This window comes from Agrilus planipennis, unplaced genomic scaffold (genome assembly GCF_000699045.2).
Source record: "Agrilus planipennis isolate EAB-ADULT unplaced genomic scaffold, Apla_2.0 scaffold142, whole genome shotgun sequence".
In the NCBI taxonomy this organism is placed as follows: domain Eukaryota; kingdom Metazoa; phylum Arthropoda; class Insecta; order Coleoptera; family Buprestidae; genus Agrilus; species Agrilus planipennis.
In genome coordinates, this window is record NW_020440123.1 from 721,250 (window position 1) to 734,311 (window position 13,062).

A 13,062-nucleotide genomic window follows, 5' to 3' on the forward strand; every position below is an offset into this window, starting at 1 on the left:
AAACGGAATTTATTATTCTACTAACAGATGTCACACAAACATTCATTTTAGGCGGCAAAAAACAAATATAATAAGTCAACATGAAGCGATTCGAAGGATTATTGTCCAGAATTTTTTGCCTTGGAGATATTTTGTCGGAGGATGAAGACGCCTGAAACCGCTATTATATCCTCTGGTAATACAACATTCTATAACTAACTGACCATTTAAAACGTCTAATGAAAGGACGGAACTAAGGCCCTAAAACATTCCCTTAACCTATTTATTTGAATTTATGACCTTGTATGTATAACATGTTGCATTACGTTTAGTTAACCTCTTAAGAAAACAGCAGTTTTTTTGCTTGCCTAGCCGAATTTAAAAATTTTGGATTTTTTAACGTTTATTAAATAGGAAGAGCGAATTCGGTAAAATGTAGAGCTGAAACATAAGTAATGAAATACTATTTAAGTGCTCTAATTAGAAACTAAATGCTGTGGACATTTCGTCAATATACAGTTCTGCTATCTTAATATTGTCGGGTTGTTCGGAAAGTCATTTCGTTTTTTCCCGACAGAGGATTTAATTGTATTCTTTTACACCTAACTTCACATTTAAGCCGTATAATTTTTATATGCTTTGAGAGCTCATATAGTAAGGCTTGTGTGTGAAAAATTCCAATTAATTCTACGCAGTAGTTTTTGGTTGGTGCCTTTTCAAATATGGAGAGCGATAAGCAGCATTTTCGACATATCTTACTGTTTTACTACAGAAAGGGTAAAAATGCTGTTCAAGCCAGAAAGAAATTGACTGATGTGTATGGAGAAGGTGTGTTGACAGTACGCCAGTGCCAGAACTGGTTCGCTAAATTTCGATCCGGCAATTTTGATGTCGAAGATGCACCACGTTCGGGAAGGCCGGTTGAAGCTGATAAAGACGCGATAAAGGCATTAGTTGATGTGAACCGGCGAATAACAACACGTGAGATCGGATTGAGGTTAAATTTATCAAATTCAACAGTTTATGACCACTTGAAAGGCCTGGGATTATCCTCGAAGCTCGATGTATGGGTTCCCCATGTTCTCACAGAGAGAAATCTGTGTCGCCGCATTGACGTCTGCGATTCGCTTCTCAAACGTCACGAAAATGATCCGTTTTTGAAGCGCATCATCACTGGGGACGAAAAATGGGTTGTATACAACAACGTCAAACGCAAGAGGTCATGGAGCAAAAAAGATGAACCGGCTCAAACCATTTCCAAAGCCGATATTCACCAAAAAAAGGTGATGCTGTCTGTTTGGTGGGATTTTAAAGGAATCGTTTTTTTTGAGCTTTTACCGGATAACACAACGATTAATTCGGAAGTCTACTGTCATCAGCTGGACAAACTGAATGATGCACTTCAACAGAAAAGGTCAGAACTAATCAACAGGAAAGGTGTAGTGTTTCACCAAGACAACGCGAGACCTCACACAAGTTTGGTCACTCGCCAAAAGCTTTTACAGCTTGAATGGGATACAATGCTACACCCACCATATTCTCCAGACCTGGCACCATCGGATTATTATTTGTTCCGGTCACTCCAAAATTTTTTAGACGGTAAAACCTTCACCTCAAATGAGGAGGTCAAAAACCTCCTCGATCAGTTTTTTGCCAACAAAGACCAAAAATTTTATGAGCGTGGAATTATGGTACTACCAGAAAGATGGTTTTACTAGTATCAAATCCATATGATTTTTAGTTAGTCCTAACCTTCAAAAGACACGTGTATAAATTTGACAGCTGTTGCACTATTAGTATTTGAGTTATAGCATTTTTAGTGAAAGAACTTTTGTTGTTTGAAAAAGAAAGTGCTCTTTCATCAAGACAATGCACCATGTCACAAATCAATGAAAGCGATGGCAAAATTCCATGAATTGGGCTTCGAATTGCTTCCGCATCCACCGTACTCTCCAGATCTGGCCCCCAGCGACTTTTTTCTGTTCTCAGACCTCAAGAGGTAATCGCCGAAACTGAAGCCTATTTTGAGGCTAACGTCAAATCGTATTATAAAAATGGTATCGAAAAATTGTATGACCGCTATAATCGTTGTATCACTCTCGAAGGGAACTATTTTGAATAAGAAAATCAAAGTCTATCAAAAAAAATAATTTATCTATGCTAGCCTACGAACTTTTCAGCCCGCCTGTTATACTTATAGTGAAGAGAAACGAAATTAATTGTTTATTTTGTTCTGTAATAGCAGATTGATTTTTTTTCTCATACAGTTTGTTTTAAAAAAAGCATTTTTAACTTTTTAATAAAGATGATTAAGAAGCAATAGAAACTTAATGATCTACTGATATCCAAAACCAGTGTTAATTACTGCATTTCTTGTAGTTATTTTATGAATTTGAAAAGAAAACAATTTGAATGTTTAATAGTTTATTGTGCCGATGTACGTATATGTTATATAAATAGGTGGCCATGGTCATTTTCGATTTTTTTATGAGTATGAAAGGCTTCAGATCCTACCGCATGTGGCTTTTTCACATTCGGCTGCGTCAAGTTCATCATACATTCGGAACAAATCAGGACAACCTCCTTCGAATTTGTTTGTCCAGAGAATCTGTAAAAAACACAATAACGTTTAATGGATTCGTCAATCTAAAAATCTTAATAGTTTTACTAGAATAAATTGTTTACTTGGAATTTTTTAAACTCGTAATCGTTTCGATTTTAAAAGCTTTATAATGAATTCACAATTTCAGGGACTTTATGAAAATTGTTTGATGATGCTTGAAATTGTTTCTAAATCGGTTGCAATCGTTTAAATAAAATAAACGAAGTGTAATTACAAGAGTGACTTAATAAATAAATATTAAAAATATTAGTTACATTTTCTGTATTCTTGAAAATGACCGACTATCTCCAATAAATTACCAATTGGAGCATGTTGGCTTTGTCTCTTTGATTATTGCATAGGTTGAAATTTATTTTATTACAAATTTTTCTTTAAAATTTATAAGAAAATATACAAACTTTTGCTGACACTTCTGAAGCATTATTCTCGAACATTTTAACATTACCATGAAACGCCACCTTTTTGTTTTTTACTAATTAAGTTAGTGTATATCTTGACAATGACGTAAAACATATTTTAAATTCGAAGGTTGTTTTTTCGTGTATTCGAAGAACTGCGTTAGTAAAATTTCACCCGATTATTTTTCACTTCGTTTTTACTAAAGCTTCCTTCTACCTTTATCCAATTTTCCGAAGCCGTACTTGTTATAGTATTGCCGTNAAATATCAATCTTGATTTTCCTATGATAATTTTTCAAAATATTTCGTCGTGCATGCTAAGTATAGTGCAAATACAGCATTATTATACATATATATATACAATGTATGTATTACACTTTTTACAACTGATTAGCAAACACACAATACCTATAATTTTCATTTTGAAGTCTTCGACATACTATGTAATGCCTATCTGCCTCTTGTCCGGTTTTTGCAATAAGAAGTTTCAGAAAGTCATTTACATTTTTAGTTTTAGACTGAATTGCGTTTGCGGATGTTTAATAAAACGTAATTTTTCTTCGAAAAATGAAGAGGTTCGTTCTAAATTCGAATGTATTTTCTGTATATGTATTGGATAGGCTGCTAGTCCCATTTAATGAAAAAAATATTCCACCTCCAAAGGTGGATAATAAATGGTAAAAAATTGTTGGAGAAATTAACCACGTTATTTCGTTCAATTTTTTTTTAACATTTGAGTTTTAGTTTTGTGCATATACCTAGACAAAGTATTAAATAGATTTTATAGGGCAGTATATATAATAAATTATCTTCTGTCTACTTTTGAATATAAAAGAATTCCCGTGGGAATAGGTAGGTAGTATATTTTTCGTGCCAACAGTAACATGGTCACCCTCGATACCAGTTTAACATCAATGTTTGGCAGGTATTTAAATCGAACTGGATATTTTCAGGGTTTCATACCTCGAAATGAAAAACGAGTGCCTTAGCGAGTTTAAGCAAAACGTTCACCGAACAGTTTTTTGACAGCATTTTTGGAATATTACTTATCTCAATGGGCTAACCAGTAAAATTAACGTTCTCGGATAAATTTCTTTCTATTACTGCTAGTGTTTTTTGTTTTGTTAAAAGTCCCCGGAGATTCTTATGGTGGAAAAAATTTTTAAACAAATAAAAATCATTTGGCGGAGAAAACGGAAGCCTTTTTTTCTTCGTTAGTTATTTACAAGTATGCATTTAAATAAATTTTCAAAGTGCGAATAACGTTTAAACAACAAGAATTCATTTACGTCAAAAATTGAACACGTTATAAATTAAATAGAAATCGCTAAGCTGGCTTTCCTTAGGTCAAAAATCGAATGGATTAGCGGACATCTCTCTCCCTCTTACTACTTGCAGAGAGGGATGAGAGAGTCGAGGACGGGGGTGGGAGGGTTGGATTGTGAGTAGGTAGGCTTACGGAATGCACATGTTAGATTTTTATTAGTTTACACAAATTAACATTTGTCGAATAGGCACCAGAAACTTCGTTCCTTGCTTAATGTCCCACGAGATCACACAGCTTTTCCTTTTCTTCACCACGAGCGAAAATTCACCCTTTGGTGAACGTATGGAATATTTTTTCAGTTCCGTGTAACTGAAAATATTAACGACATGCAATGATAGCAGCCTTCTTTAAATCGCATTTATTGCACTTCTATTACTTCGTTATTATGTACCACATATTTCATTTCTTCCGTGTTTTTGTTATAATGCTTCTTTTCAAAATAAATTTGATCTATTACTTTTCGTCACGCTAAGCAATACCCCTCCCCCCTCTTATTTGCCAACATAATTTATGGACGACGTCTTTTAGGCGATACATTTACGACTTCTACATATTTTATTTCATCATCATCATCATCATAAGGTCATCAGTCCTAAGACTGGTTGGACACGTACCTCCACTCTTTCCTATCCTGAGCTAAACTTCGCATTTCCCTAAAACTAGAACAGCCCACATCCTTAACTATTTGCGAACAGTAATCTAATCTAGGTCTACCTCTACCCCTCCTAACTCCTGTTTCTGCCTCTAATATGTCTCTGACTAGACCTTCATGCCTGAGAAGGTGTCCTACCAACCTATCTCGCCTATTTTTTATTGACTTCCATAGAGTCCTCTGTTCTCCTATTCTTTCCAATACCTCTTCATTTCTAACCTTTTCTACCCACGATATCCTCATCATCCGCCTATAACATTGTCTATATTTCGCAGGCGTACAGCGCCGCACTCTAGACACACCTTTAACAATCTTTTTCGAATTTCTAAATTAATTGTTCGCGAGCATAGAAGTGACTTCTTTTTATTGAAGGTGACTCTACCCTGCGCTATCCTCTGCTTTATATCCCTACTACTCTTTCCGTCCTGACTTATCTGACTTCCTAGATACCGAAAATCAACCGGTTCTTCTAACTTTTCGTCTAATATCATTCTTTACCTAAGTAGCGGTGACAGTGTGCTTCCTTGTCTGACTCCCTTCCTAATATAAGGTCATTCAATAGAAAAAAGAAAAAGAAAAAAGAATATTGAATATAGTTTGTTATATNTGATTCATTATGTGCCCTGTTCACTCCAACAACTTAACTTATTAATTACCGACATTATTAGTTTTGCATTTCCGTGAATAAAGGTGGCTTATAATCTTTGTATTATAATTTAATACATATCGTTAAACTAATCACGAAGTCGTTAGGTAGAAATTTAAATCTTTAACTTTAATGGGTTTAAACTTAAACCCGTATAATTAAATTTTAAAGTTAAAGTTGAAATTGCTTTCGTACGTTTTTCGTTTGGACAACATTGCTAAATAAATGCCTCTCGTCGTAGTGTTCATTCATTACAAGTATATATTTTGGCTAAGTGAACAAAATCTCATAAAAATAATAAAAAGCTTGATATAAATGTATAAAAAAGGCGTCTTAACATCGCTATTGAAAGTAGGTTGTAATCGTAGGAGTATTGGCGTTAACATTGTTCAAAATTTAATTTACTGGTTCACTGAATGGCGCTGGTACTGTCTGATTCGTAATGGCGATGTACACTGATCATCGACGGTTTTTATAATAACAAATATAGTATTTTTTATGTTTATTATTTCTAATGGAAATAAATATCAATCTTGATTTTCCTATGATAATTTTTCAAAATATTTCTGTATCAGTATAGAAAAATCCACCTGTTTCTAAAGGTGTAAATGACGAGAATCCCGGTTATTATTAAACAAACAAATAAACGTGTAGTAACCCTGGTTTTGTTGAGACACGTTACGTTAAGATACGCAATATTTATTTGGGAATCATGTTCCCTACAAAATTATCATCTGTCAGTTTAATGCACAACAGAGAATTGTCTACTCTGCCACTAATGGCATTTTAATATATATAGAAATATACTACCACCAGTCGATATTCATAATTTCTCCGAAGACTCAACAAGTGTAAATAGCTAACTGGTAGGAATAGCGGCTTACCACACCGGAAGGCTCGTGTTCAGTTCTCTTTTTTTTAATTTTAATTATTTTCTTTTTTTTTTTATTTCATTTAGTTTTCACTTACTTTACGTTTAATATCTTACTGTAAGGGCTTTTAAAGGTTATGGTGAGAAAGGCAATCGTGGCTGCGTTAAGGCTAATAACTTGCAGTAGAATAGAATTTCTTCTTAAATTACCCTTAGTGGCAGAATATTATTCTTTTGTATTAAACGTTTACTGGTGGCTGACATGATTTGGCCCAAGATGTCTGTGAAAAGATTACGTAGATTTATTTATATCTCAATAGAACGAATTACAGGTGTGTGCAACTTTTGACATATTTTTTCATGATCTGCGAGTCTGGAAAATTATTGAAGATTTTTTAAACTCAAATTAATTTTTAAAACTAATAAATCATAAAAAAATATTCCGAGACGTGCACTCCCTGAATGTACATAAATACTTATAAGTATTCTACAAATGTTTTCGTTCTATTACGTGTATTTATTCAACTGTAACTAATAAACACGCATCTGATTGGATGATTCCAACTAGTTATCAGTAAATATTTCAAAACGACAATTTTTTTTAATTTCATTTATACATGAAATTGGAGATCTCAACTGTTTTGTTAATAGAATTCACCCTGTACATATTAGTGATTGTTTTGTTACCAATTTAAATGGTTATTTATTATTAGGGACTTACAAGAAGTAATTGGTAGTATCTTAGTTCTTAGAATCACGTTTAACAACTGATGCTTGTCTTTTTTTTTAATTAATGTGTTTATTAACAACTTTATATGTATTTAATTGTATTTGTAGTTTTGTTTACATGTTGTGTACGTACGATTCCTATTGGTTCATTAGTTAGCTGCTTCAGACAACGTTAACAACAATAAAATCTTTACATACATTTTCAACGTAAAAAATTAACGAAAGGGTTATTTTGGAATTGCTTGCAGTTTCTCAAGGAAGATATTATGTTTCTATTTTCGTCCTCAGGTTAATTTGTGAAAAGTACAGTAAACCGTTTTTTTGTGACTCTCATAACAATTATCGAAATAGCTTGTGTTGACATCCTGTCTAAAACAGTTCTTCCACAAGTTTCGAGTTACTGTTTTCTTATTTTGACTCTCAGGTTAAACTTTAAAAGATTGGTAGTAAATAATGGAGTTCGTACTGAATGCTAGCCCTCCAGGTTGGATATAAAATCTTCGCGAACTGCCAGCATCCAAGATAAACCTTTTTATAATCAACATCAATTTCTCTTATTAAAATAATAGCAGTGACGAGAAAATTAAAACCTTTTAATTTTATTCGTTTTAACCGTTAATGTGTTTGTACATAATTCGTGTCATTGGTTAAAGGTTCAGTTAAAAACTAGCCAATTGATAAGTAAAAAATAAAAAAAAAATATTGGCGAGGCTGCAGTTATTTGGATTGTCAAAGGTCACACATTAATGATACATGTAATGCTATAGAAAAAAGACCCTTTTCGACTTTACATAAATTAAAATTGTCATTATATTCTAACACGCCTATTCTATCGCCGTGGGTCATTGATTGAACTCATCAGTCAGATTATTAATAAAAAAATATGTCTACATTCTCATCGTGATAATTATGAGAAAATAGTAGATGTTTGATGCATGTTTTGAAAGAAATCGGTATGAAGCAACAAGGTTAAAAAAATCTAGTAAAAATGCGAAGTGGTTGACTGTGTTTTGACCCTTAAATAAATCAAAAAATAAAAAAGTATCTGAAATGGTTAAATAAATGGGTTCCAAACGATTAAAACCAGCTGTATAAAAAATGGCTGCCAATCTAGGAAAAATGAAGCTACAGCAAATGTCGCTCTGAACTCAGGAATAATTTTCCTCTAAGCATATTACAATCAAAAGTAGGAAACAGGTTCATAAAACGCTTCAAAAAAGACCCCCGAGAAACACGTTATTATCCATTTCGGGCGGTCGTGCGAGCCAGCGGCGGAAAATGGCGGCTGTGGTGGGAGAACTACATGAGAACAGAAACTCGTGAAACACAGAGCAACGAGTAAGAATTCTCCTACCGTGCTGGTCCATTCCTTCTGTCTAGTTCGTACATCCAGTATAAATGGATAATAGCATGTTTGTTGGAGGCATTTTTGAAAAGTTTTATGGACTTTTTCGCTGTTTGTAGAGAAATTGTTCCTGAACACAAAGCGAGTTAAATAGACCGTATTTGTTGTAAATTCAATTTGCACAGATTGACAAGTCATTTGACTGATGATATTAGGCATTATTTCCATATGAACTTACACACCGATATTTCCTAAACATATTTCTGGTATTTTTCTCATAATTACCACCTGATTCGGACCTTCGCTTCGCCCAGCCGTAATTGCTTATGGCATCTCACCCTTTCAATGTAAATGTAACAGGAGACTTTAACAATCACTGTTATACTGATAAATTAATAAAAACCACTAGTTTCAAGAAGTAATGAATTGTTTACAATAACTACAATTGTTTCGCTGAAGCCTTAGCTTCTTCAGCAGAAGATAGAAAAAAAAAAGCTAATGATTTAGACAAACGGTTGTAATTATTACAGGTATCAGTATATTTCTTGAAAATACACCTTTTTTATTGTTAAGTACGTTCATGTTTCAATAATTAAAAAGCAATACTATTGGGAACTGACCTGCAGGTATGACTTAAAAATTATTTCGGATGNGATAATAGCATGTTTGTTGGAGGCATTTTTGAAAAGTTTTATGGACTTTTTCGCTGTTTGTAGAGAAATTGTTCCTGAACACAAAGCGAGTTAAATAGACCGTATTTGTTGTAAATTCAATTTGCACAGATTGACAAGTCATTTGACTGATGATATTAGGCATTATTTCCATATGAACTTACACACCGATATTTCCTAAACATATTTCTGGTATTTTTCTCATAATTACCACCTGATTCGGACCTTCGCTTCGCCCAGCCGTAATTGCTTATGGCATCTCACCCTTTCAATGTAAATGTAACAGGAGACTTTAACAATCACTGTTATACTGATAAATTAATAAAAACCACTAGTTTCAAGAAGTAATGAATTGTTTACAATAACTACAATTGTTTCGCTGAAGCCTTAGCTTCTTCAGCAGAAGATAGAAAAAAAAAAGCTAATGATTTAGACAAACGGTTGTAATTATTACAGGTATCAGTATATTTCTTGAAAATACACCTTTTTTATTGTTAAGTACGTTCATGTTTCAATAATTAAAAAGCAATACTATTGGGAACTGACCTGCAGGTATGACTTAAAAATTATTTCGGATGATAGCTCACACTTTTACAAATCTTATGCATGTCGTAATAGTATCGACAAATAAATTGTTTTTAAAGCGAAATATTTTGTTCGGCTAGTAATAACCCAAATCAAAAATATGGAATGCAAAGCGAATTTGATTACCACTCATTTAATTAAATCTATAATACATAAAGTCTACATATAGTAATATCTATCAATGGAAAAGTTAATTCAATTTTTTGTTTGCAGAAAACAAAATAGAGATTGAATTTATCAATTTTTGTACAACAAATTTTTACGATAACAGAATGATCGAGAAAGCTGTGGTAAATTATGAAATGTAACATTAAAACTAGTCGTATTGTGATGACCTTTTACTGCACAATAGATTGTACTTTTTATATTTTTGACGTACCTACTGGAAATGCCTATTCCAACTTTCATTTCTTCTTTGATTTTGAGTAATTAATTTATTGTCAAGGTAAACGTTATGTAAAAACTCGGCTGTTGTAAACTATTGTTATTGATTTAATTTTTTATCACCAGATGTCACTACTCGATCCGTCAGTTCCCAATAACAGTGAAACAAAATTTTACAAATGGTAATTTGAGTCCATCTTACGTCTTAGATTGTATTTGTACACATTTGTCGAATTTTCATTATTAATTTCTTTTTTATAATAAAAATAGTTTAACAAAAATCACACAAAGATTTTCGAAGTCATCAAAAGCATTAATAATAAAAGCAATGAAACCGAAACCGATTGGTTAATAAGGGTGAGAGAAGAGATACCTATTCATTCCCCCGACAACATCGTCGGTTGTTTCCCCTGTTGTTGCAGTATTGATCCATATTTAGAAAGGTTCGTAATCATACACAGACGCGTAAAACTGTGCACACACGTATAAATACAGGCAGCGAGATGTCGGGGGAAGAAAACAATAATCTCGGACTGATTTTGAACTTCGTCGTGCGTTGCTGTTAAAATTTTTTGTGGATGAAACGCCAAAGGAAGGGGAGGCAGATTTGAAGAGCGTAAAGCGTATTTTAGTAGGACGAAAGGGTGAATCACCGTTATAATTTCCCGTACCTCCACCGTAATGTGATTTAATGGACCATTTCTTATTTCATCGAACAGTTCACAATTAAATTAAATATCTAATAATGTTGCAGTGTCATTCTCAGAATCTTCATTTTGATTTGTCAGATACATCTTCACTATTACCTATTTGGATTATTTGACGATTAAATTAAAAACTCGTGACACCAAGATTCCATAATATTATATATAAAAGAAATTATGAGTGCTGTTAGCACAGGNAGCTTCAATTTTGTCTTTTTTATGTATGTGTATGTATCAATACGAAGCAGCGCAAAAAGACCTGTAATAGTTCATTTATTGTTAAATATGAATACATTCTTCCTTCACTATTATCATATGAAACGGTTGCAAACACAGTGAAGTTACGACGATAGTTTCGTTTATGCTGTCAGACGACGGAGATGAATGGCATATTGAAAAGTTTATAACAGAACAGAACCTTCATTTATCACATGTCATCCGCATTTAGATACACACTTGCTTGTGCATACATATGCAACACATGCTGAAGTGTACGATGTGTTGCATACCTATTTACGAACAATTCCTTTAAATTTAATTTTCCAAACAATTTTTAACACAAAGAAAGTGATAGGTGATTCTAATAGTTATATAAATGTCATCTTCCGTAGAAATTTTTATTTTGATCTGTTAATTTGTATTGTATCTATTAGCCAAAAAAGTGCATAGATTGTTAGATTTTTGCAATAATTGATCTCTTCAACAAAAAAAAAAATATTGAAGCCATCTACTTTGCAAATTCACATAGATTTGGTAAACCTTAAATGGGATACTTAATCAAAAATTTAATGAAAGATCATTATCATAAAATTAAAATAAAGTAGTCCCAGGAATGACAAACGGACATCGAAAGTTCAAGATTTCTAAGTTGAGGATAAAATAGGTTTTTTTGCACTCTCTGGGCGCCTACATTTTATTATAATGTAATTGTTACACCAATAACGTTTAAGTTTCTCGAGTTTCTCCCGTTCTGAAATAAATCTTATGACCTTGTATTAACTAAACGGTGTTTTTGTTTATTCGGTCTCCAAACGAAATTGTCTCCATTTCAATATTCTATTTCTGTTTTTCCCAATACTGGGCCATGTTTTATCATTAAAAAAAAATATTTATTTGATTGTGTAATTTTGTCCCTCTCCTCCCCAGTTGATAACTATTTTTACTTGGATTCAATTCCCCATCGACTAATCAACTGTAATGAAGATCTAATAGTTGCCTCCCCTCAATAAGGTCATCTGTAACTGGATCTGACGAAAACATCCATAAAATGGTTTTATGTGTTTCAATTTACGATGCTTCAACACAACTTTCGCAATTTTGAAATGTATTATCTTTTTTTATACTTCATACTTTCCTTGTCTACTATAATGAATATTAACAGTCGACGGTGTTTGTACGAGAATTAAAAAAAAACATAGAATAGGTACGTGGTTTGTTAAAGAATAACGTGCATGCCAAAACGAATAATGAAATAACGCTTTAAAATACTGCAGCAGGGTGTGTGTAGCATGGCGGTGATTGAACCAAAAGGAATCGTACATTATATCTATTTTAGAAGACCTCCTGTATATTTTGTTTTAAGTTTAAAAAATACATTAGTAAGTAGGCGTAATTTATATACATATATAGTGGCTACATCACAAACAGTAGTGGAATAATCATGTTCATGTTGCTATCTTAATGTCTTCCATTACTAATCCAAAATGTAAACCGTAGACTGTTGCACGCCTAGAGAGAGATAGACAAAGATACTCTTCAACAAAAAAATGTCTTTTATTTTTCCTAAAGTGCCGCAGGAAGGAGCCGCCGGGAACTGGTGGATAAAACCGAGAAGATGACCATGTCCAATGGCTGATTTGTCAATGGCATACCGAAATGAATTTGGAACGAATAATGGCGAGAAGAACAGCAAGAGTGAACAACCTAATTCGACGCTGGGGCAAAGTAAACAACTATTTACATTAAGAAAACTTAGATTACTTTAGTTCATTAGGTGAAAAGTCATAAATGTCATAATAGGTTTTAGTGTTTTAGAATTTTTTTGAGTTTCTAAACATTTTAAAATCAGTTTTGGATTTTTACGATACATTATTAACTTAATAATTGAGGAATATTTAATAATCACAGCCACACAAAAAAAACAATCGG

The 13,062-nt window shown here is 33.0% G+C and overlaps 2 protein-coding genes across 10 annotated transcripts in view; one reads left to right on the top strand and one right to left on the bottom strand.

Annotated features, from left to right (window-relative positions):
* The window catches only part of LOC108736806 (RNA-binding protein Musashi homolog 2-like), a 248,417-nt gene that overhangs the window by 221,798 nt on the left and 13,557 nt on the right, over positions 1-13,062 (top strand). For 2 of the 6 annotated variants that reach the window (XM_025979601.1, XM_018469386.1), the window contains exon 2: positions 12,703-12,858. The exons of the other annotated variants lie outside the window; for them this stretch is intronic. The gene's annotated coding sequence lies outside the window, so the exon portion shown is untranslated. The remainder of the gene's footprint in view (positions 1-12,702; positions 12,859-13,062) is intronic. 6 annotated transcript variants of the gene reach the window in all.
* Positions 2,391-13,062, bottom strand: part of LOC108736808 — a 30,592-nt gene continuing 19,920 nt past the window's right edge. For all 4 annotated transcript variants that reach the window (XM_018469390.2, XM_018469389.2, XM_018469388.2 and 1 more), the window contains one exon: positions 2,391-2,587. In XM_018469390.2, coding sequence (XP_018324892.1) covers positions 2,483-2,587 — 105 coding nt within the window. In that variant the 3' untranslated portion in view covers positions 2,391-2,482. The remainder of the gene's footprint in view (positions 2,588-13,062) is intronic.